Source organism: Mesocricetus auratus, unplaced genomic scaffold, assembly GCF_017639785.1.
Source record: "Mesocricetus auratus isolate SY011 unplaced genomic scaffold, BCM_Maur_2.0 Super-Scaffold_100004, whole genome shotgun sequence".
Lineage (NCBI taxonomy): Eukaryota > Metazoa > Chordata > Mammalia > Rodentia > Cricetidae > Mesocricetus > Mesocricetus auratus.
Genome location: NW_024429189.1, coordinates 58,950,526 through 58,976,397, shown reverse-complemented (window position 1 = coordinate 58,976,397; position 25,872 = coordinate 58,950,526). Strand labels below are relative to the sequence as shown.

General features: G+C 42.8%; 1 protein-coding gene across 2 annotated transcripts; it reads left to right on the top strand.

Moving 5' to 3' along the window:
* Positions 1-675: 675 nt before the first annotated feature.
* Ddb2 (damage specific DNA binding protein 2) lies at positions 676-25,837 on the top strand. 2 transcript variants are annotated; one of them, XM_040745816.1, is made up of 10 exons: positions 676-988; positions 3,053-3,189; positions 3,850-4,041; positions 18,997-19,142; positions 20,364-20,463; positions 20,546-20,723; positions 20,998-21,125; positions 24,821-24,985; positions 25,125-25,170; positions 25,442-25,837. In XM_040745816.1, the coding sequence occupies exons 1-10, from the start codon at positions 862-864 to the stop codon at positions 25,483-25,485; spliced, it is 1,263 nt and encodes a 420-aa protein (XP_040601750.1). In that variant the 5' UTR covers positions 676-861; the 3' UTR covers positions 25,486-25,837. The 2 variants fall into 2 exon arrangements, with proteins under 2 accessions (XP_040601750.1, XP_040601749.1); XM_040745815.1 differs by having other exon boundaries at positions 679-988; positions 20,983-21,125.
* Positions 25,838-25,872: the final 35 nt, after the last annotated feature.

Genomic DNA, 25,872 nt, shown 5'->3' with positions numbered 1-25,872 from the left:
TATTAAAATTACCTTTATTTTCCTTCATAATCTTCCCAGTTACTTACTTTTCTTAAGGGTTCATTTTGATTGATTGACTGATTGATTGATTGATTGATTTTTTTCAGACAGGATTTCTCTGTGTAGCTTTGTAGAACAGGCTGGCCTAGAACTCACAGAGATCCCCCTGCCTCTGCCTCCGGAGTGCTGGGATTAAATGCATGCGCCACCACCGCCGGACTGGATCTTTATTCTTTTGTTTTGTTTTGTTCTTAGGGACAGGGTTTCTCTGTGGCTTTAGAGCCTGTCCTGAAACTCGCTCTGTAGACCAGGCTGGCTTTGAACTCACAGAGATCCTCCTGCCTCTGCCTCCCGAGCGCTGGAATTAAAGGCGTGCGTCATCAACGGCCGTCTGGATCTTTATTCTTGTTAGGATATAAACAATTTAGTTTTATCAGGCCCAACACACAGGCGACACTGCTGGTCTTACGGAGTTAAAATAAAACAAAAACCTCCCAATAAATAAAACACGCTCCACTCATTATCCCACATGCCCCGCCCCCGGAAGAGGCGGGGCATCCAGGGGCGGGACTATCTTGCGTGGGCGGGAGAATCTGGGGCAGTTCCGGGGGCGGGGCGGACTCCACGGTAGCCGTCCCGAGGGGGCGGGGCGGTTCAGGGGGCGGGGCGGTCCTGAGGAGGCGGGGCGAGGCTAAAAGAAAAGCTGCCCTAGGAGCGTTTGGCGCGAAGTTGCCGTAGCCGAGAGCTGCCTGCGTCGGCGCTGTCTCGTGCGTAGACTCTTCCTGTTCTCTCCTCAGAGGCTTTTTAGTCCTCGCTTCGTTATTTTGCCACTGGGCTTGGTATCTCTTCACGGAGTACACCATGACTCCCAAGAAATGCCCAGAATCCCAGAAGTCCCCCGACGTTGCGCTGCTCCTCAAGAGCAAAAGCCGCAGAAGTCCTCAGGAGCTGGAGCCCGAAGCCAAGAAGCTGCGTGCACAGGGTCCCGGTACGGCCTGCGCTGCTGCCTTAGCTTTCCGGTGGTTCAGGGTGCTCACGCCAGAGGCCGAAGCTGGGAAAAGGGGTGCTGTGCCTAGGATCCTGAACAGTTGCAGGGCTCTGTCACCTCAGGCTCTGGTTTTATTTGGGAGGTCTGGGGTTCGAACCCAGGCCTCAAGTACGCAAAGCGAGTGCTTTGCCACTGAGCTGTACTCGTCAGACTGCATTTTATTTACCAGTTCGTTGACATCAGAGAGTTTAAGTTTAACCGCCCCCCACCTCCACTCCAGATGACAGGAAGAAGCAGATGAGCTCCATCTTTATAGACCCACAGTCCCCATTTTCCTCCTTTATTACGGAAATTTTACTCATGTACTTTTTCAAAGTAATCCTACCTTTCTTAGCCCCACGGTTGCTGAATTTCCTGTCACTGTTGGCCTTGGGTTTCAGCTGAGAGTCTGAAATCCCCTCTCCTTCTTTTCTTCAGAAAGCTTATTCTCAGAGGTTTACCAGGGCTTGAACCTGGGGCTGTAGGAATGTTCTAAGTTAATGGAGTGGTTTTTATCCATCAGAAGAAAGGAAAGTTGTCAAGAGAAAGGACCTACAAGGTCCACTAATGGGGTTTGGTGACTCAGAATTGCGTTATTCTTATTATACTCTGATCTACCTCCCCCTCCCTGGAAGCAACTTAGTCAATTTAGACCTTTTCTAAACCCTACTGGATCCTTGTTTCCCCATAAGTAATAATTGCTCTTATTATATTATTATTACTTTTTTATGGAGGGGTGTAGAGACAGGGTTTCTCTGTGTAGCTTTGGAGCCTGTCCTGGAACTTGCTCTGTAGGCCAGGCTGACCTCGAACTCACAGAGATCCGCCTGCCTCTGCCTCCCGAGTGCTGGGATTAAAGGCGTGAGCCACCAACGCCCGGCCCCTCTCTTACATTATTTTTTAATTTAATTTAATTTTTACATAGTGAGTTTTAGATTTATTTATTGTGAATACAACATTCTGCCTCCATGTGTGTCTGCACACCAGAAGAGGGCATCAGATCTCATTACGGATGGTTGTGAGCCACCATGTGGTTGCTGGGAATTGAACTCAGGACCTCTGGAAGAGCAGTCGGTGCTCTTAACCTCTGAGCCATCTCTCCAGCCCCCTCTTACATTATTTTAATATAGGATTAAACAAACATCTTTCCCAAGCAATTACTTCTATGCTATCCTAGAAATTTTGGTATGTGATTTTAAGATTGTCCCTCAACTCCTACTAATTATGTCATCCCACACAAGAAAAGTCTGCAGTGTACTTTGTTGTGTATCTGTTTAGTTCAGCTCTAAGAACTCTGCATTTCTAGGTTTACTTCAGAATTACTATTTGGATGCCGGGCGTTGGTGGCGCACGCCTTTAATCCCAGCACTCTGGAGGCAGAGGCAGGTGGATCTCTGTGAGTTCGAGACCAGCCTGGACTACCAAGCGAGTCCCAGGACAGCCCCCAAAGCCACAGAGAAACCCTGTCTCAAAAAAAAAAAAAAAAAGAATTACTATTTGGGCCGGGTGGTGGTGGCACTCACCTTTGGTCACTTAGGAGGCAGGGGAAAGTGAATCTCTGAGTTCGAGGCCAGCCTGCTCTACAGAGAGAGTTCCAGAACAGGCTCCAAAGCTACACAGCGAAACCTTGTCTCGGAAAAATGAAAACAACAACGAAAAAAGTATGGTAGAATTACTGTTTTTTGTTTTGTTTTGTTTTTCCATTTTTTGAGACAGGGTTTCTCTGTATTGTTTTGGAGCCTGTCCTGGAACTCACTCTGTAGACCAGGCTGGCCTCGAACTCACAGAGATCCGCCTGCCTCTGCCTCCCCCAGTGCTATGATTAAAGGCTTGCGCCACCAATGCCTGGCTAGAATTACTGTTTGGAGGAGTGTTTGGGGGAAGGGTTATTATTATTTCTTTTCTTGAGTTGAGTGAGACTCAGCAGTGCATGGAAAGGCTTTTAGGAAATGATGAGACAGATTGGCTGTACTGAATGTCCTGAGATTATGGAGAGGAAAATGTGCATGTGTTCTTTCTTGGCAGTTTCTAGCAGGAAATGTCAGTCGTGCTGCCTTTTGGCAGAGTTGTCTAGCCTGCAGATCCCTCCACGGAGTAGCAGTATCATCAGGGATCTTTACCAGCATAAGTTGGGCAAAGCCAACTGGCCATCACTACAGCAGGTGAGATGTTTCCTGTCTGAGGTGCTCAAAGGGTTTCAACTAGATAATTAGATAATAAATTGGTTTGGCAGATTGACAGAATGGTCAGGTCACCCAGCTATGATGACTGGCTTACTGAACACTCACTCAGGCGAAAAGGTTTTGCCCTGTAAACATCACAGGTGGGATGCGTTCTGCCTCTTGTTTCTAGGATCAGCTCACATATATTGCAGACATTCCAAGCACAAGGCTAGGGAAGACTTAATCTTAATGTTTACCCATGAAGAAGCCAGAGAGTAGAGAGTAGAAGTTTACAAAGACTTGAGTTTAATTTTTTTTTGTTTTTGTTTAATTTTTAATTTTTTGTTTTTGTTTTTGTTTTTTGAGACAGGGTTTCTCTGTGGCTTTGGAGGCTGTCCTGGAACTAGCTCTTGTAGACCAGGTTGGCCTCTGCCTCCCCAGTGCTGGGACTAAAGGCGTGCGCCACCAGTGCCTGGCCGAATTTAATTTTTATTATGTTTTTGAGACAAGATCTCACTATGTAGCCTTGGCTTGCCTGGATCTCTGGATGTAGACCTGACTGGCTTCAGTTTTACAGAAATGTACTTGCCTCTGCCTCCTGAATAGTGACATGAACTTTAATTCAGTGAGTTCAGATTAATTCTATTTTCTTTGTATTAGGGTCTCCAGAAGTCCTTTTTGCACTCTCTGGCTTCTTACCGGGTATTCCAAAAAGCTGCCCCCTTTGACAGGAGGACTACGTCCTTGGCATGGCATCCAACTCATCCCAGTACCCTGGCTGTGGGCTCCAAAGGGGGAGATATCATGATCTGGAACTTTGGCATAAAGGACAAACCTATCTTCATTAAAGGGGTAAGTGGTTCCAGGTGCCAGATGGTTGCAGTTGCACTATAAAACTGTTTATTGGAGACATAGAAGGAATGTTGATATCTAGGAGCAAGATAGTTGGAAGCAAAAGTGAGTGGGTATTTTCAAACTTATAAATAGTAACAAAACACAAATATGTTTTGGATGCTGGCCTTTAAAATATTAAAAGGTATAGACTAGTCATTCATAGAGTTTCTATCCCTTCTTCCTCCTCCTCTTTTTCTTCTTCTTCTTTTTTTTTTGTTTGTTTGTTTTATGAGACAGCAGCGTTTCTCTGTATTGTTTTGGAGGCTATTGTCCAGCCCGGCCTCGAACTCACAGAGATCTGCCTGCCTCTGCCTCCCGAGTGCTGGGATTAAAGGCATGCGCCACCACAGCCCGACCTTTTTCTTCTTCTTAATCTTCTTTTTGAGATAGAGTTTCACTATGTAGCCTTGACTGGCCTGAAAAGCACTATGGAGACCAGGCTTGTCTGGAATTCACAGAGATCTGCCTGTCTCGGCCATGCCCTTCTGTATCCCTTCTAACTTAATCTCATTTTGACTGTCAATCTTGTGTTCGTTTTTTCATTACTGTGACAGTACCTGAGAGAAATTATTTAAAGGGAGAAAGACAGTTATAGAGGTTTCATTCCATGCTTGGTGGCTTTAGTTTATCTGGGCGTGTAAGCATCATGGTAGAAGAGTATTGCAGAGCAGAGCTGCTCATCTCAACAGTCAGGAAGCAGAGAGACATAGATTGTAATGGTTAGGGGTAAGTGATACCCTTGAAATGCATGTCCCCTGGTAGTCTGCTTCCACCAACCAGATCCCATATTCTACTAGCCCATTTAGTTTGAAACCCATGGATAATTTTTTTCTTTAGCCAAATTTAATTAAAAATTTTAAATTTACTTTACATACCAACCATAGTTTCCCCTCCTTCCTTTCCTGTTCCCTCCCCCAACTCCTTTCTACACCCTCCCCATCCTCTTCTCAAAAAAGAGTAAGGTCTCCTATGGGAATCAACAAAGCATGGCATATCAAGTTGAGGCAGGACCAAGCTCCTCCCCCCTGCATCAAGGCTGAGGGAGGCATCCCACCATAGGTATAGGTTCCAGAAAGCCAGCTCATGCACCAGTACAGATCCTGGGGTCCTACAACAGACCAAGCTACACAACTGTCTCCCATATGCAAAGGGCCTAGGTTGGTCCCATGCAGGCTTCCTAACTATCATAGGGTCTAGAGTCTTTGAACTCCCATGAGCTCAGGTCAGCTGTCTCTGTAGAAGCCCATCAATAAGTTAAAGCAGTGATGAAGTTAGCATCCTCATGATGTAGTCACCTTTCAATACCATCAGCTGGAGACCAGACCTTCAATACATGAGCCTTGGTGGAGTGGGCACAGTTCATACTTCTGTTCCTCTTGTTTTTCCCTTTGGCTGGAGTTATCTTTTCTAGTTTTCTTGAGACTGGTTCCCACTTACAGTTCAAGTCTTTGCTTAATCTGCCTGTTAATTTTTTAAATATTTTATTTATTTGTGTATGAATGCTTTTCCTGCATATATGTATGTGTACCACATGAATACCTGGTGCCTTCAGAGGCCAGAAATGATCATTATCTCTTTTGGAATTAGAGTTATAGATGACTATGGGCTGTCATATGAGTGCTGAGAACCAAACCTGGGTCTTCTTCAAGAATAGCAAGTGCTTTTAACAGCTCAGCCATCTCTCCTCCTAATCTGCCTTTTAATTATTCCATTATTTATTTTTGACACAGGGTTTCACTATGTAGCTTTAGCTGGCCTATAACTAAGTAGACCAAGTTTGCCTTGAATTTATAAAGATCCATCCATCTGCCTCTGCCTCAAGAGTGCTGGTATGAAAGGCATGCACCACTACACCTGGCTAGATTTGCCTCGTTAAAGAGGAAGTAGCACCCTACCCAATCATTCCTAGATAACTGCTCTGCTTCACATGTCCCCCAAATATTTATCAGTATTTGAAATACTGTATTTCTCTATTTTTGTCCATTGGAAAATAATCATGATGGCAGGGATCTCATCTTTCTGCTTTATCACTATATCCTCAGGGCCTATAACAGCCTTTGACCTAGAATAGCTGCTTTGTATTTGTTGAATGAATGAAGGGCTTGAAGTATAGCTAGACAAAGGGATATAAAACAACTATCAATGCCAATGTCAAATGCTCTAGAACACAAAAGAAGAGCCCCTGTGAGGCTTCATGAATGAATGAGGAACAGTAGTTAAATAATCAGGAACGAGCCGGTTGGTGGTGGAGCTTGCCTTTAATCCCAGCACTCGGGAGGGATAGGCATGCAATCTCTGTGAGTTCTAGACCAGCCTGGTCTACAAAGCTACACAGAGAAACCCTGTCTCAAAAAACAAAAACAAAATCAGAGAATGAGGAAAGGTATGGTGTTGTCAGGTGTCCTGTAAAATTTGAAGATTTGGTGGAGTTTTTAGGTGTTTTGTGGTCCCACCACTTGCCCCTGCTTCTTTCTATTGGTAGGGCTCAAAGGCAAGCCTTCTACCGCAGAACTGCATCTTGACACTCCACCTAAGTTTTTATTGTTTACTTTGTATTTGTTTGGTTCCATTTGGAGGGTTTTTTGTTTTTTGAATTTGTTGTTGTTTTGTTTTTCAAGACAGGGTTTCTCTGTAGCTTTGGAGCCTGTCCTGGAACTTGCTCTGTAGTTCAAGCTGGCCTCGAACTCACAGATATCCTCCTGTCTCTGCCTCCCGAGTGCTAGGAGTTTTTGTTTGTTTTGAGACAAGGTCTTGCTGTATAGTTCTAGCAGGCCTGGAACTTTCTATGTAGACCAGGCTGGCCTCGAACTTGATGAGATTGCCTACCTCTGCTTAATGAGTACTGGAATTAAAGGTATGTGCCACCATGCTTGGCTATTTGATTTGTTGGAATAAAGGGTCTCATTTTTGCTTAGGCTGGCCTTGAACTTCCTGTGTAGCTAAAGATGACTTTGAATCCCCAACAGTTCTCCTGTATTCATCTCTCAAGTGTGGAATTATTGGTGTGGGCTAACATGTCCACTTATGAATGGTCTAAGATGCTAAGGCTTATCTTCAATTGCTGAGGTATTGACTCTCTAGGACATTTACGTTTTCTGGCTGGTAGCTGACATTGGAGAATTATACTATAAAAAGTTTCTAGTTTTAGAACTTAAGTAAAAAAAAAAACTCCATAGACCTCAAGAAGCAAAATGGATTGGAAATGAGGAGTATATAGTTAGTAATAAAGAGATAGTTTAATGCAAAAATGTAGATCCTGAATTTTTGGGTGTAATTTTTTTCCTTTTTCAAATAAAGCTGAATATATGGGCTCTATATGTGCTGTATGGTTTTTGTTTTGTTTATTTGGTTTGGATTTTCTTTTTTTAAGGCAGATTCTTACTATGTAGCCCGTGATGGCTTGGAACTTGTTATTTAGACCAGGCTAGCCTAAAACTCACAGAGATCCAACTGCATCTGTGTCCAGAGTGGTAGAATTAAAGGTGTGTACTATCATGCCCAACTATTATTGTTTGAGGTCAGATCTGCTAGTAGTCTATACTTGGATTCCCTCCTCTTTCTTCCTTCTACTTTTAAAAAGTTCCAAAGTAGATATAACATCAAAGTACCATTTTTAAAATTTTGTTTGCTGGTGGGTTACTTTTTGTTAGTTTGTTTATTTTGGAGACAGGGTTTCTCTATATTGTTTTGGAGACTGTCATGAACTGGCTCCCTCAGTAGACCAGCCCGGCCTCGAACTCACAGATACACCTGCCTCCCGAGTGCTGGGATTAAAGGCGTGTACCCCCAATGCCCAGCCCCCATGCCAGTTTTTTGTTTTTGTTTTTTCAAGACAGGGTTTCTTTGTCTAACAGCCCTGGATGTCCTGGAATTCACTCTGTAGACCAGGCTGACCTTGAACTCACTGAGATTCACCTGCCTCTGCTTTCCGAGTGCCGGGATTAAAGGTGTTTGTCACCACTGCCCAGCTTTAAAATTATTATTATTATTATTTTTTTTTTTTGGTTTTTCGAGACAAGGTTTCTCTGTGGCTTTGGAGGCTGTCCTGGAACTCACTCTGTAGACCAGGCTGGCCTCGAACTCACAGAGATCCGCCTGCCTCTGCCTCCCGAGTGCTGGGATTAAAGGCGTGTGCCACCAAGGCCCGGCTTAAAATTATTTTTAATTGTCTTCAAATACACATACAAATTCCTTAGTAACAGCTATATGGTAGACCAGGAGTCAAGGTCTGAGATGGGTGTCAAGGAGACAAGTAGAGAGTTTAGAAGAAAGACAGCCAGGCAAGTACTGGGTGGGTAACAAAGAAGGGGAAATTTAAATTTAAGCCAGAACAAAGAATTCTGGCAGGAGATTCCCCCCCCTCCCCCAGGAATCTAGGACATGAGAATACAGAAATGTGGTTATACCTGGAGGTGATAAGTAGTAGTCTAAAATATTCTAGGGAACAGCATCCTGACTGAAAGGAGAATGGCAGCTGCTTTGAGTTTGTGCCAGACTAACCCTGTGTTGTTTCCACACATTCCTTCCCCCACTTTTTTTTTTTGTAGAAGAGAGTGTTGAAGATCTCCACCTATGCTAATCATATCTCTATCCCTGAGCCACACCCTCTAGCCCCCTGCATCACCTTTTATTATACATGTTGTATGTGTATATTATTATATATGCATAGAACTGAAGTTTCCTTATACTACCATGGAGATTGGTTTGAGCATTTGAATTTTGTGCTTCACAGGGAGCTAGCTTGGAGAAGAGAAAAGGTATGCTGGTGTTTGTTTCCCCCCAGTTGTAGAAAGTTGACTTGGGAACAGGGGTAATAGCAGAGCCATGTTTTGTCACTTCAATAATCTTGGCTCTGATCTTAATCTCTTTCAAACCCTTTGTGAGGAACTATGCATTACATTTTCTTTTTCTTTTCTTTCTTTCTTTCTTTTTTTTTTTTTTGGTTTTTTGAGACAGGGTTTCTCTGTGGCTTTGGAGGCTGTCCTACAACTGGCTCTTGTAGACCAGGCTGGTCTCAAACTCAGAGATCCACCTGCCTCTGCCTTACCAGTGCTGGGACTAAAGGCATGTGCCACCAACGCCTGGCTACATTTTCTTTTTTTAAAGATTTATTTAGTATGCATACAATGTTCTGCTTCCATGCCAGAAGAGGGCACCAGATCTCATTATAGATGGTAGTGAGCTTCCATGTGGTTGCTGGGAATTTAATTCAGGACCTCTGGAAGACCAGAGGTTCTTAACCTCTGAGGCATCTCTTCAGCCTCCCCTCATTACATTTTCAAAATGAAGAAATCTTCAATGCATTCTTGTAAAATTTATATCCATTTTACAATTCAGGTAATAGAAGTTTAAAGATTTGAGTAAATACCCTAAATCTCCATTTTAAATATTTCTTACACATATACACTATTATACAGATCCATTCATTTCTTCTAGTATTAGCACGTAAATATTCTATCATAGAACTTTGCAGTTGACTTATTATGTCAAATATTTCCCCAGAATGTCATATTACACTAGTACCCAGGTTGACCTTGAACTCACTGTGTAAGGATGACCTTGAACTTCTGATCCTCTCTGCCTCACTCAGGATTGCAAGCATGTGTAGTCATACCTGCCTCTGTGATTTTAGTTTATTTCCTTCCTTTCTTTCTTCCTTCCTTCCTCCCTTCCTTCCTTCTTTCCTTCTTTTCTTCTTATTGTCAGTGCCTTTTGTTTTACTATTAGTGTAATGTTGACCTCATAAAATGAGTTGGGAAGTACTCTCTCTGCTTTAGTTTTCTAGAATTTGTAGAATTGATACTGTTTCTTCATTAATTCTGTGTGTGTGTGTGTGTGTGTGTGTGTGTGTGTGTGTGTGTGTATACACATGCATGTGGATGCTCACTCACATATGTGTGGAAACTGGAAGTCACCCTTGGGTGTTTCTTCCTCAGTCACTTTCCACTCTAATTTTTGACACAGTCTCTCACTGAACCAGGAGCTCACCAATGTGGCTAGGGTGGTGGCAACAAGTTCAGAGCTACATAATGAGATCTTGTCTCAAAAGGAAAAGACAAAAACAACAATAACCCCCCAAAAAAACTATTATTAAATATATTTCTTTCTATTCTTGTTCCTGTCTTTAGGAGCTATTGATCTGCTTTCTATCCCTATAGATTAAATTTTCTTGAAATTTCTTATTTTTTGTTTTTGTTTTGTTTTTTTCAAGACAGAGTCTCTGTATATAGCTCTGGCTGTCCTGGAACTAGCTCGCTGTAGACCAGGCTGACCTTGAATCCAACCCCTTCTGATCACCAGGATGCAGGTGACACACATACATTTATGTAGACAAAACACTCATATGCATGAAGACAAAACAAATCAATCTAAAAAATGTACTTTACATTATTAAACAATGGAGACTGGATTGTAGCTTAGTAAGAGTAGCTTAGCATCCATAAGGCCTGGGATTCAATGCCTGATCACCCCTGCACACCTGTAAAAGATTCCCAGTTCTGGCCTCAGGACTGTTGGTTCAAGACCAGCTTGAGCTATACAGAGACACCTGGCCTCAAAACACAAATACTGTACATGTATGTTTCTACTTCTGTTTAGAATATTTTGTATACTGATGTAAATTAAGGTTACTTTTGTCATATTGAACTATACGTTTCTACCTCTGGTTAAGATTTTTTTAATATATTGTCACAATTTCGAGGTCATTATCCTTATACTGTACATCTGTTTACAGATTGTTTATTTTTATAATGTGAAGCTTTCGTCTTTAAGCTAGATAGGTTATTAAGAATTACAGGTTTGAGGGCTGGAGAGATGGCTCAGCGGCTAAGAGCACCGACTGTTCTTCCAGAGGTCCTGAGTTCAATTCCCAGCAACCACATGGTGGCTCACAACCACCTTGAATGAGATCTGGTACCCTCTGCTGGCCTATAGGCAGAAGGCTGTATACACAATAAGTAAATACAAAAAAAAAAAAAAAAGAATTACAGGTTTGAGCCGGGCGTTGGTGGCGCACGCCTTTAATCCCAGCACTTGGGAGGCAGAGGCAGGCGGATCTCTATGAGTTCGAGGCCAGCCTGGTCTACCGAGTGAGTTCCAGGACAGCCTCCAAAACAATACAGAGAAACCCTGTCTCGAAAAACAAAACAAGAAAAACAAAACAAAACAAAAAAAAAAAGAATTATAGGTTTGAAAAAGAATTATAGGTTAATAGTCACCCATATTTGTCATACTTCTAGTTATGTTAGTTAGGTTTTCTAGATGTATGAAGATGTATCCCATATAAATAGGTATCTTCAAACACTCCAACAACTTAGAGAATATGGCATTTAAATGTTTTAATAACTTAGAATTTTGTTGATGTGAGACATGGCTGTGCCTGGTAGCACTGATCTACTACTGAGGATGATGGGCACTCCAATATGGAGCTTGTTTTCTTCTTGGCAAAACTGGCCTATTGGGCAAAGAACTGTCCTCCCCTCAACTGCTGACAGTAAGCATGCTGTCCATTCCAGACAAGCAGGATACATGGAAAAGCAACTGCTGAACCTTGCCAAGACAGGGTAACACAGTCTTCACATGTTCCTGCTTCCTGTCAGATATTCTTCTAGGCCTATAGCCAAGTTGCAGAGAAACTCTGGGTGACTGTCCAGGCAGCCAGATGTCTCTGTCATTTCTAGAATTTTATAAGTTACTTGCTTGCACTTCCTGTTTACTCAGGTAATATTACTTTCCTTCTTAGGTCTTTGATGGAGTTGAAGAGTAGATAGCTATAATTAAAATCCTCTCATATCTTAGCTAAGGGTATATTAGGTACAAGACTTGGACTCTTCAGGATAGGACAGCTATTGGAGTAATCTCTGTAATTTGCCAATTACTTATGGTCTAGACATTTAGAATGTGTTTCTTACTTGATGTTGTTCTTGTTGGTTGTAGTTTCATTTTTATTTGTGTTATTACCTTTTCTTTCTTCTGGACAATACTTAATAGTTGTTCTTATAGTTGTATATAGTTTTTTTTTTGTTTTTTTTTTTTCCGAGACAGGGTTTCTCTGTGGCTTTGGAGGCTGTCATGGAACTAGCTCTTGTAGACCAGGCTGGTCTCGAACTCACAAAGATCCGCCTGCCTCTGCCTCCCGAGTGCTGGGATTAAAGGCATGCGCCACCAACACCCGGCTATTGTATATAGTTTTATGTTAGGATTAGAACCTTCTTAATTGGAAAAAAAGGGGGAAATGTTGTGGGCGCTCAATCTGTTGAGCCAATGGCATTTAGGGTGACTAGCCCTATAGGTGTGGTTTTCTCTGATACATGACCAGATAAGAACTGAGGTGGGGGAGTTCTCACCTACCCCCTGTCTCTCTCTGTCTCTGTCTCTGTCTCTCTTGGAAATGGAAGGCTTCCTGAGGTATTTGGTGACCTGATCCAGAGCTTTCCCCATCCTTCCATGGTGGACGAAGAGGTAACTGTCACTTCCATGGTATTTTATGAGTGTGTGATCCCCATTTCATTCCTTAATAAATAAGTCTTCTTCCCAGACATCTGTGGGTTTCTTGCTCTATCCTTCCTCTGTCTGAAGAAAGTCCTTTACTGTTTTCTGTAATAGAGATTAGTTGGTGATGAAATCTTTCCATTTCTATTTGCCTAAAAAAGAATTTTGCTGTATTTTAAAAGAAGGTGTTTTTTAATTATTATATATAGAATTCTAGATCATAATTTTTAGAAAATCAGGTAACTTTTTACCTTTATTTGTTGTTTGTCTGTGAGAAAGAGTGCTTGAGTTTATGGAAATCAGAGGGCAACTTGTAGGAGTTGGTTCTCTCCACCATGTGGGGTCTGGAGATTGAACTCAGGTCATCAGTCTTTGGCAGCAAGTGCCTTTATCTACTGAACTGCCTCACTAGCCCTAAAATTACGTTTTAATTGACAAATAAAAAATTGATATATTTATATTGCACAATGTGTTGTTGGTTCATTTTTCTTTCAGTACTTCAAAGATGCTTTTTTTTATTAAAGATTTACTTTTACTATTTTGTTTTAAAATTATGTGCACGTATGTGTGTTTGTATGTGGGTATGTGTATATGAGTGCAGGTGCTCTCAGAGTCCAGAAGGCATCGATCCCCTAGAGGGAGAGTTACATGCAGGAGGTTGTGAGCTGCCCAAGATGGGTGCTGAAAATCAAACTCAAGTCCTCTCCAAGAGCATTTAACTGCTGAGCCATCTCCAGCCCCTTCATAGAAGCTTTCGAGTGAGAAGTTTGCCACCATTCTTTTAAAATATTTCTATATGAATACTTTTTCTGGCTCCCTTAAAAATAATTGTCATGTAACCCATGCATGGTGGTACTCTAATGAAATCCCAGCACTTGAGAGGACCAGGAGTTTATGACCAGCCGCAGTCTAAAGACTGATTTGGAGGCCAACCAGGCTACATGAAACCTTTCCTCAAAAAATAAATAAAATAAAATAAAAGGAAGCCAGTGGTGGTGGTGCATGCCTTTAATCCCAGAACTCAGGAGGCAGAAGCAGAAAATATCTGAGTTTGAGACCAGCCTGGTCTGTACAGCAAGGAAAAAAAAAGGAGCTGGAGAGATGGCTCTTCAATTAAGAGGACCCTGGTCAATTCCCAGGACCCACATGGTGTATCATAACCTTCTCTAACTCCAGTTCCAGGGGATTCAGTGCCCTCTCCTGCATGCAGATAGTACACAGACACATGCAACCAAAGCACCCAAACACATAAAATAAAAGTAAAATAAATAAATCTTAAAAAGAAAAAGCCCAGGGGCTGGGCATTGGAGGAGCTCACCTTTAATCCCAGCACTTGGGAGGCAGAGGCAGGCGGATCTCTGTGAGTTCGAGGCCAGCCTGGTCTACAGAGTGAATTCCAGGACAGCCTCCAAAACAATACAGAGAAACCCTGTCTCGGAAAAACCAAAAAAAAAAAAAAAAAAAGAAAAGAAAAAAGAAAAAGAAAAAGCCAGGCAGTGGTGTACACTTTTAATCCCAGCACTTGGGAGGCAGAGGAAGGTGAATCCCTGTGAGTTCAAGGCCAACCTGAGCCTGGTCTAGTGAGCAAGTTCCAGGACAGGCTCCAAAGCTACACAGGGAAACCTTGTCTCAAACAACAACAACAAAACCAAACAAACAAAACCACCCCAAAATAAAAATAAGACTAACAAAAGATTGGGATGCATTTCTTAATTTTCCAAGTTCTGCTTGCAACTCCAAGTTGAGCTTCAGTCTCTGGGTTTATATTTGTCACCAAATTTGGCAATTTCCAGGCCACTTTTCTTCCAATAGCTTCTTCCCCCTTTGCTCCTCCTCCTCCTTGTTCTCTCTCCTTTCTACTCCTTTCTACTCCTTTCCCCATCTGCCTGCCTCTGCCTCCTGAGTGTTGGGATTAAAGGTATGTGCCATCATGCCTGAACTTATTTATTCATTCAAAAATATTGTAGTCAATATATTTTGTTGTTTTTCTCTTCTCTCAATTTCTCCCCAATTTTTCCCATCTTCCTATCTATACAACTTTATTTCTCTCTTTAAAAAGAAACAACCCCTCAAAAAACATACATACAAAAAACACCAAAAAAATGGAAAAGTAAACAAGCAAAAAAACAAATAACAACAACAAGCTCAAATATTCAGGCATAGTGGTGCATGCCTTTAATCCAGCATTTAGGAGACAGAAATAGGCAGAACTTTGTGAGTTCAAGGCCAGCCTGGTCTACATAGTGATTTCCAGTCCAGGACTGCCAGAGCTATAATGAGATCCTGTCTTAAAAAAAAAAAAACCTGGCAGTTATGGTGCATGCCTTTAATCCCAGCACTTGGGAGGCAGAGATAGGTGGATCCTTGTGAGTTCGAGGCCAGCCTGGAAATACAAATCGAGTTCCAGGACTGTTACACAGAGAAACCCTGTCTTGAAATAAAAAGAAAAAAAAAAAAAAAAGAAAGAAAAGAAGCCAACCAAATTAAAAGGAGACAAAAAGTCTACAAAAGTAACACTTAATTCCTTCTGTGTTGGCCACTCACTCCTGGGCAGGAGTCCTGCCCTGAAGTGTGGTTAGTATTCCTAGTAGATACCCTGTGTATTAAGAATGGTTTCAAGTTGGTTATACTGTCATTTCACAGACTATAATCATAGCACTCAGGAAGCAAAGCCTGGGCTAGATAGTAAAAGCCCACCTCATCAAAACAAAATCCAACCCTTCTCATTGGATGATGGGATTATAGATTGCTTTGAAGATTTTCTCCAACTAATTTCTGGTGTTTTTATTTCCTCTAACTTCATGTGATCTTCTCACATAAGTGTACACATTAATATTCAGCCACAGACTGGAAGAAGTGCATGGGAAAGTGCGTCCCTGGTGCTCTTCCACATTGACAGTCTATCTGCCCATCTTACTGAGACGTGGAGGCTATTGTTCCTCAGTCTCTAACCTGGAGATACTCTCCAGCCGTAACCTGGCATAGTTGCAGAAAGACCTCATTACTTTTCCATCTCTTCTTGTCTGCCTATTATACATGGTCTTAAAACTTGTTTCATGTGTTTTGTTGTGTAAAGCATCAGGATTATTTGATTCTAGTTGTGTAAAGCATCAGGATTATTTGATTCCTGATACCAACATGGCTAGAAGCAGAAATCTACATTTACTGTCATAGTTTATCTTAAGATTTACATGTTTTTTCCTACTTGGGCTGGTGAGATTGCTCAATGGGTAAGGAGGACAGGAGTTCAACTCTCCAGCAGGTGGCATTGTACCCCACCTATAATCCCAGTCATGGGAAGCAGAGACAGATCCCCAGAACGTAATGAGTTCTAGGTTCAAGTGAGAGACCCTGCCTCAATAGGTAAAGTAGAGAGCAATAAAGAAAGATGACAACATCAACCTCTGGTTTCTGCACACATTTGTGCACACATGTACACACAAAAATTAAATATTTTCCTACAGGCAAAGTAAGGGATATATATATATGCATCCATCACCTGGAGGCAAAGACAGGAGAATCATTTGAGCTTGTAGTGAGATCCTCTGTATTTTTGTGCTTTGTTTGGGACAGGGTCTCATTATGTAGCCCTGACCAGCCTAGAACATGCACACAAACACTCAAATACATAATAATGAAGTAATAAAAACTGCAGCTCAAGATTTAATTTTCCCTATATAATCTTATTACCTACATATGAGAAGAGTTTCTCTTTTTGATGAAAGTTTGATTTCTTTCTTTACCACTCTAGCACTATTTACTCCATTCTTTCTTTGACATAGACCTCTAGTATGTTGGTAATTATGTGACTCTGGCACACATCCTTGTCATTTTCTTTCTAAAATTTTCATTTAAGATAATCTCACCAGGTGATGGTGGTGCACACCTTTAATCCCAGCACTTGGGAGGCAAAGGCAGGCAGATCTTTGTGAGTTCGAGGCCAGCCTGGTCTATAGAGCGAGTTCCAGGACAGGCTCCAAAGCCACAGAGAAACCCTGTCTCAAAAAAAAACAGTAAATAAATTTATTTTCAATAAAAATAAAACAATAAAAATTTTAGAAGTGCACAAGAATTCCAGTTCCTCCAAATCCTCACCAACATTAGTTATTTTATGTTTATTTGATAGTGGCATTGTAAGGTGTGTGAGGTGATATCATTGTAGCTTCCTTTGTGTTTCTCTAGATGGTGTTGAGTTTCTTTTCATATGTTTGTTGGACAGCTGTGTGTCTTTTTAGTTGGATATTTGGGGGTTCTTGTTGTTTAGTTATGTTTTTTGAGTTAATAGCTATTATAATGTCTATAATTGAAACTTAACGAAATTCTGTCCGTTTTTTTTGGAAACAAATTCTCATTGTTTTAGAAATAAGGCCCAGGATTTGGAATTACAGGCACATGCTACCATGCCTGCATGCTGGCTTGATTAGTTTCTGTCTCTCTCTCTCTCTCTCTCTCTCTCTCTTTAAGTTTTTCAAGACAGCGTTTCTCTGTGTGGCTTTGGAGCCTGTCCTGGACTGGAACTTGCTTTGTACACCAGGCTGGCCTCGAATTCACAGAGATCCACCTATCTCTGCATCTGCCTCCCAAGTGCTGGAACTAAAGGCATGCGCCACCAGGCCCAGCAATTAAGTTTTTTAACATTTAAACCAACTTGCCTTTGGGAATAAATCCATCTTAGACATAATGTATTTAACCTTTTGAAATAATCATTAGATTTAGTTTGCTAATAGTCTTCAGGATTTTTTTTTTGTGTTCATTATAAAATTTCCCAGTAATTCTTTTTTTTGTTATAAATTATGTTCAAATTATAAATTATTAGAAATTATTTCTCTTTTTAGTGAGTGGGTCATTCAAGATTGGCATCCTTCCCCCCCCTTCTCCTTCTCTTTCTTTACCTTCTGAATAGTTCAACCCAAAAATCATTAGGTAGGGGCAGGTAAGAGAGACATTGTTCACACAGCAGGGAGGCCACAATGGCCTGAGACCAACTTCTGGAGCCCATTAACTTGGGATGGGTGTCAGTATAGGTAGTATTAGAATGGTAGCTTAGCAACAGAATCAGAGCCCAAACGGGGTAAAGAGGCCATTCAGCAAGTAGGAGAGGGGGATGGGAGCAGTGGTGATGTTTTGGAATAGTGAAACCTGATCAGTTAGTGGGAACAGTAGATTGTCTTACTAGCAGCAAAGGCTTGGACACAGGGTTATAATATTCTTACAGCTGGGAATGGTGGTGTGCACTTTTTTTTTTTCTCGAGACAGGGTTTCTCTGTATTGTTTTGGAGGCTGTCCTGAAACTCACTCTGTAGACCAGGCTGGCCTTGAACTCACAGAGATCCACCTGCCTCTGACTCCCAAGTGCTGGGATTAAAGGCATGCGCCACCAACGCCCAGCTGCCTGTTTTTTTTTAATTAATTTACTTATTTATGTATATGTGTGTCCGAGTGTCTGTGTATGTCTGTATGAGTGTATGCCACATGTATGGGAGTGCCTGTGGAGGCCAGAAGAGGGCATTGGATCTCCTGGAACTGGAGTTACAGATCATTTGAGCCATCCTACGTGGATGCAAGGAACTGAACTCTATTCCTCTAGAAGAGCAGTACATGCACTTAACCACTAAGCCATCTCTCTAGCCTCTCTAAAAAGTGGTTAATAAGGTTAAGCCACAGGGGTGGAGGGTGTGTATAGTTGGGGGTCAAACTCAAGGCCCTGTGCTTCCTAGCTAGTGCTCTAAAACTTACTGTACCCCCAGGCTCTCACAGATAGATCACTTCCTCCCTTCCAAACCCCGCCACTTTTCCTCTCCTGAAAAAGAGCACACTGACTTCCAGGGGCCGAATTTAAGCGGAAAATGTGATAAAGTAGGAGAGCGAGAGGGAGTTTTTTGTGTGTGTGTGTGTGGTTATTAGGACATTTCTGAATCTTAATTTTAGGGGTGGCAGGCTATTCAATGTCTGTTTGTGTTGAAATTCACAGAACTGTGTACCAGGCCAGTCATATTTACTACCTCTTAATGGAAAATATGGAAGTCCAAATAAAGCCTTAAAAAATAGAGTACATGGGGCTGGAGAGATGGCTCAGAGGTTAAGAACACTGGCTGTTCTTCCAGAGGTCCTGAGTTCAATTCCCAGCAACTACGTGGTGGCTCACAACCATCCATAATGAGATCTGGCATCCTCTTCTGGCCTGCAGGCAATATTTGCAGACAGAATGCTGTATACATAATAAATAAAATCTTTAAAAATAAATAAATAAAAAATAAAAATAAATTTTAAAGAAGTTAAAAAAACTATTTAAAAAAATAGAGTACGTTAGTGTCGTATATCCAAGCTGACCTTGGTGTTCCTGCCTTAGTGCTGTCTGTGTGCCCAGGCCTGGTTCCTCACTGGTAGCCCATCACCACTCACTGGCTTTTCCTTCCTTATTAGATTGGAGCTGGAGGAAGCATCACTGGGCTGAAGTTTAGCCATCTCAATTCCAATCAGTTTTTTGCTTCCTCAATGGAGGGAACAACCAGGCTGCAGGACTTTAAAGGCAACACTCTCCGAGTTTATACCAGCTCAAACTCTTGCAAGTGAGTAGTTTAACTAGTAGGGGAAATGGCTTCCATGCTTTAGGTGCAGTTCTGCAGAGGACATACCCAGGCCATTTCCTTTACTCAGGCCAGGCACAGGGAAGACAGGGGCATTAGCACCGCTCCTTCTCTTCCGTAGACTGACCTCGCTGACTTTGGTCCAAGTGGGTCACTGCACTAGGAAAGTGTTCTGGATCCTCTGCTCTCTCCATGAGGAAAGGTTTAATCACTTCTGTAAGTCATGCCCATATTGAACTAGGCCTTTGCTTTCACTGGACAAGTCGACAGGGCATTTCCTTAGAAAGAAAGGCATTTACAGAGTAGAGCAGGAATGAAGAACTGAAGTTTAGTCCTGTATGGTGGTGGCTCACACCTTTAATGCCAGCACTGAGAGGGAGGGGCTGGTGGAATACTGAGTTCAAGGTCAGCCAGGGCCTGTCTTAGAAAGAAAGGAGAGAAAGAAATGCAGTTTTATTGCCCTCCATTTTCTGGGGTGTAACGGCCATACTGTTTCCTTGGTGAAAATGTTAATGGGTAGAAGAAGCCTTTCAGAACAAGTAGCTGGAGAAATTACAAATGCAAGTCACTTCTCTAGCCAGAAACATGGTTCTGTAAGAGATGAGTGAGGGTATGCAGTGGGTCTAAGCATCTGCAGTACTGTCCCACGAGGCTGAGAACACCTGGACTCTAGTGAATCAGGACCCATGAAGCAACCTCTTCTCAGTCTTTATTCTCACATAGCTCTCAAGAGGAAAGGTTCCTGGTTGTCTTCGGTTTTTCCCTAAATGCTCAGCAGGGGGCAGATGTTCACTTCTAGCCATCTGTGAGCAGAGCTGGACAGTTCCTGTTTGGTTTGTCATCTCCTTTGGCCCAAAGAGTGAAGAGTAGTGAGTGTGAGGACAGTAAGTAAGGCCTCTTCAGAACCTGGGCTGTAGGGAGCCAGCTAGCCTTTGGATTTGCTTTACGACTCTGGGTTTGGCTGTTTCAGGGACTAGCTGAGGATTCTGGGTCCAGCAATCACTGGACAAATTTCTGAGTTCTGTCACCCTCACCCCTTCTTTGTGCATGGTAGACAAGGCTAAGTGCCCCTCTCCGAATCTTTACAGCAAGACAGTTACTCATGATTCAACAAATATTTATTGAGTGCCTGTTAAGATACTGGAGCTGCAACAGTGACTAGACAGACCTGTCTCAGCCTCACAGCACCCTCTCCCCCTCTAGGGTCTGGTTTTGCAGCCTTGATGTTTCTGCCAAGAGCCAAATGGTGGTCACAGGAGACAATGTGGGACACGTGATCCTGCTGCACACAGATGGCAAGCAGGTGGGTACTATGTGGCCCACTCCCATCCCCCAACCCCCCTTTTGGTTCTGTGTCTCCACCTGAACCAGACTTTTCTCTGCAGCTTTGGAATCTCAGACTGCACAAAAAGAAAGTAGCCCACGTGGCCCTGAATCCCTGCTGTGATTGGCTTCTGGCCACAGCCTCCGTAGATCAAACAGTGAAAATCTGGGACCTGCGCCAAATTAAAGGGAAAACCAGCTTCCTCTACTCACTGCCTCACAGGCATGCTGTCAATGCAGGTGTGACATCCCAAACCTCATCTTGCTGATGAGCCCGGTCTTTGTTGTGCCAGCCCCCAGCTCAATCCTTACATCTACTAAGTTCATGTCTAGGTCCCTTTCTGGCTGACTACTCCTTTGACAATGGGGTTTCTACATTATTTTTGTTCATAGTCCAGATTGACCCCTCCTACTTTTACCTAGAGGGACTGGGACTTCGGAAGGTCAGGATATCAGGGGCTTAGGGTTCCTTCGGCTGAAGGGCTTTTCACTTTGTCAGCCTGTTTTAGCCCAGATGGAGCCCGGCTCCTGACTACTGACCAGAACAATGAGATTCGGGTTTACTCTGCCTCCCAGTGGGACAGCCCCCTGAGCCTGATCTCCCACCCACACCGTCACTTTCAGCACCTCACACCCATCAAGGTGAGTGGCAAGAGGAAGGGGTCTTTCCAAGTTGGGGAGAGGGTCACATATGCAGCCTACAATCTCAGACACTGTCTTTCCCTGACACAAAAGTCCTTTAATCCTTTGGCTCTATCTTCTCTTTATATCTCATTTCTGTAATTCCACTGAGAGTTCTCTTTTTGAGGTGGGATCGTACAATAGCATTGGCTAACCTGGAACTTGCTCCATAGACCAGGCTAGTCCTGACCTAATAGAGATCACCTGCTTCTGTCTCTCAAGTGCTTTGTATTAAAGGCAAGCACCACCATCCACACCAATCACCCCACTGAGTTTTCCTAGTATATCTGATAAGCTAATTTCCTAAACTTTTCATCCCAGTATTATCTTACTGTGGGCATTTTCTATGAACTTAATTAACCCTTTGTTCTGCCCTCTGTTTCAGTTACCCATGTATGCAGCTGATCGATAAACCGACCTAACCTTCTTGGATTATCTTGCAGGTTTAAGTGGTTCCTAATAATAGAAATAAAGACCCTTAGTTTCCCAGTTTAGACCTTGGTTTCATCTGTAAGAGAGAATAGTATCTAACTGATAGGGTTTCTTGAGGATGAATCAGGATACATAAAACACTGGACACCATGCCTAGCACTTGGTAAGTACTTAATAAACAACGTGGTATCCCACATACTTCAAATCAAACCCCAAGTAAACAAATTTAAATATTCAGAAGGCAGAGGTAGGCGATCTCTATGAATTCAAGGCCAGCCTTGTCTACAGAGAGTGTTCTAGGACAGCCAAGGCTACACAGAGAAACCCTGTCTTGAAACAAATGAACAAACAAAACAAAACCAAACCAAACAAAAAAATCAATTCTTTTGAAACCAGATATTGTGGCATATGCCTTTAGTCTCAGCACGTGGGATGCAGAAGCAGTGAGTCTATGTGAGTTCAGAGCCTGCCTGGCCTACCTATTGAGATCCTGTCACACACACACACAAGGATTTTTCTTGGTATATTGCTCTGTAGTAGAATACTTACGTATAGCATGCACAGTGCCCTAGGGGAGGGAAGGGCATGTGAAAATATCAGGCGTGGTGGCGTACACTGGTGATCCTAACATCTTGTGGGTAGAAGCAGGAGGATCAGGAGTTGAAGACCAGTTATTGCTCTGATAGGCTGTGTCCTCATCTATCCCATGTCTAGTGATGCCAGTGTCTACCTGTGATTTTTTTTTTTGCAACTACTTCTAAGCCACTGTATGTACCAATTCTCTTAAATATTATTTATTTAATGTGTGTGGATGGATGTGTTATCTGCATGTATGTTGGTATACCATGTGCTTCCTGGTGTCCTTAGAGGTCAGAAGATGGCATGGGATCCCCTGGTATGGGAGTTACAGATGGCTGAGCTGACATTGTAGGTTCCAGGAAACCTATGTCCTCTGAAAGAGCAGCCAGTGCTCTCAAGCATTGAGTTGTCACTCCAGTCCAGTTGTTTCTCCCTCTTCTTTTGATCTTGTCTTTCTACCTTCAAAACTGCCTTGAAGTCATGCATGGAACACATACCTATAAACATCACATTTTGGGTTGAGGGAGGATTGCAGGTTTGAGAATTGCCTGGGTTATATAGTACAACCCCTGTCTCAAAAAATTCACGGACTGTTTTGAAATTAGGAAAAGCCTATCCAATTCTGTCTCAGCAATAACTGACAGATTTGTTTTGAATAATGTGAACCAAGGAATGCATTTTTTTCCTTCCTCCTTCCCACAAGGACTTTACACCCAAGTCTTTGTTATGTGTGGATAGAGAAGATTAGAAGTAGAGTCACTTCAGAACCTACGTCCTATTTGGTATTGTTTAGTAGAGGCTTTTTTGCTTTGCTGTAGGCTTATCTCTTAGGTTAAAGTCTCAACAAAGCTGATGTGAAAACATTTGTTAAGAGCCAGAGGTGTTCAGTGGTAAAGCCCTTGCCAAGGCCCTGAGTTCAGTCCCCAGAATTGCAAAAAAACAAAACAGCAACAAAACAAAAATGCCCAAGTTGGTATGACCTTAAGAAAATGCAGGAGAGGAGCTGGAGAGATGGCTAAATGATTAAGAACATGTGCTGCTCTTGCAGAGGACCTGGGTTCAATTCCCAACACCTACCTGGCAACTCACAAGTGCAGTTCCAGATGATTGAGTACCCTCTTTTGGCCTCTGCAGGTCCCAGGTACACTTGCAGTACACTTACATACACTCATCCACATTAAATAAATCTTCATCAGATAGTGTACACATTTTTTTCTCTTTTTTTCCACACAGGGTTTCTTTATGTAGCCCCGGCTGTCCTAGAACTAGTTCTATAGACCAGGCTGGCCTCCGAACTCACAGAGATCCACCTGCTTCTGCTTCCTAAGTGTGTGTGCTGCCTCTGCTGCCACCACCACCCAACTGGTAATGCATTTAATTCCAGTAGTTTAAGGCCATCCTGATCCACAGAGTAAGTTCCAGGATAGCCAGGAATACATAGAGTAAGACACTATCCAAAAAATAAAATATAAGCCAGGCAGTGGTGGCCAAACACCTTTAATCCCAGGACTTGGGAGGCAGAAGCAGGTGGATCTCTGTGAGTTTGAATCCAGCCTGGTCTACAGAGCGAGTTCTAGGATAGACTCCAAAGCTACACAGAGAAATCCTGTCTCAGGGGAAAAAAAAAAAAACTCTACTTATTAAGTTTGTGTGTGGGCCGGGCGTTGGTGGCGCATGCCTTTAATCCCAGCACTCGGGAGGCAGAGGCAGGCGGATCTCTGTGATTTCGAGACCAGCCTGGACTACCAAGTGAGTTCCAGGACAGCCTCCAAAGCCACAGAGAAACCCTGTCTCGAAAAAACAAAAAAAAAAAAAAAAAAATTTGTGTGTGTGCCTGAACACTCATGCCACAGTGGACAAAGTGGTCAGAGTTTGTTTTCCCCTCCTACCACATACGCCCAGGGAATCAAACTCAGTTTTATCAGGCTTGGTTGGGGTCAAATGCCTTTATCTGCTGAGTCATGTAGCCAGCCCTTATGTTTGTTTTATATGCAGTATTGGGTTCTTCTTAGCCTATTAGTGGTTAAAAAAATAGGGGGAAAATAAGCACATACATACCAGTGTTTGTGTGTGTGCGTGAGTATACATGATGCTGGGATCAAACCCACAGCCTTGTGTATGCTATGTAAGTACTTTGCCACAGAGCTAGATATCCTACATAAAGAATATTTTAGCAGGATGTTTTTGGTGCATGCCTTTAATCTTGGTGCTAGGGAGGCAGAGGCAGGCGGATCTCTGTGAATTCAAGGCCAGCCTGATCTACAGAGCAAGTTCCGGGACAGCCAGGGTTGTTAAACAAAAATCCAGTCTCAAAAAAACAGAAAATGTTTTGTGTGTGTGGAGACCAGAGGTTGACATCAGGTGTCTTCCTCAATTGTTCCCCACTTATTTTTGAGACAGGATCTCTCACTGAACCTGGAACTCACTGGTTTGGCTGAATTAGATGGCTAGCAAGTTCCAGGTATTCTGTCTCCACCTCCCCAGCTGGGATTACAGGGGTACCATGACAAGATTTTTATGTGGGTGCTGGGGATCCAAACTCAGGTCTGCCTGTGTAGCAAGCCCATTACCAAATGAGCCATCTCCCCTGGCTTCAAGAATACCAACGTCTCTTTACATTCTGACTTGACCTCTCCATTTCCTAGGCAACCTGGCATCCACGGCACAACCTCATTGTTGTGGGCCGATACCCAGATCCTAATCTCAAAAGTTGTGTTCCCTATGAACTAAGGACAATAGATGTGTTTGATGGAAGCTTGGGGAAGATGATGTGTCAGCTCTACGATCCAGGATATTCTGGTATCACCTCGGTGAGACTTGGACCCTCAAACGGTGATGGGAGGAAGCAGGGAGTCGAGCTACCTTTCTGATGAGAATTAATCCCCATGCACCCTTCTGCCTGTGCACTGCCTTCACCCCGACTTCACACTGATACTCTTACCTCTGCAGCTCAATGAGTTCAACCCCATGGGGGACACACTGGCCTCTGCTATGGGTGAGTAGAAACAACTGTATCTCAGACTGTCTAACATTTCATTTGAGGCTAAATCCACCCTAGTCCAGCCCTGTTCATTCCAGGGCACTAGGCAGTAAAGATATCTGGGAGACAGTGGTCTCTGGGCCAGATCACTCATCTGGCTTTATTTTGGTCATGATGATGTCAGAATTTCAGGTTACTATCCAGTCTGCTAACTCCTCATAACAGCCCCAAGACCTGAGACCAGTAACAGAAGGTGTCAGTCAGGCTTCTTGTTTTTTTTTCCCAGGTTACCATATTCTCATTTGGCGGCAAGAGGAAGCCAGGTCATAAAAAGATCATGAACACCTGGACCCCACAAATGCAAAGAAGTTCTGTGAGAAGAGGCAGCTATGTTAAGGGACCAGAAGTTTCCAACTCTCACAGTTGGAGTAGGGACACTTGTGGCATGGGATACTGTGCGACTAAGATACTGGCATGTTACTGCTCTAGATTTTGCTCCAGAAACTAAGAGTAAACCATTGTCCTAAGGGTCCCTGCTGTGTTTAGCCCGGAGCCAAATTTATCCTAGAGCCAAGGTACTTTTCTTTTTTCTAATGTGTGTGATAGCAGAGTAACCAGGGAATTTTTAAAATTTATGTTCAATCTTGACATGGCCAATAAAAGCATATCTTTTGTACACCAACTAAAAAACCCAAAAGCCAGCTGGGCTTCTGAGCA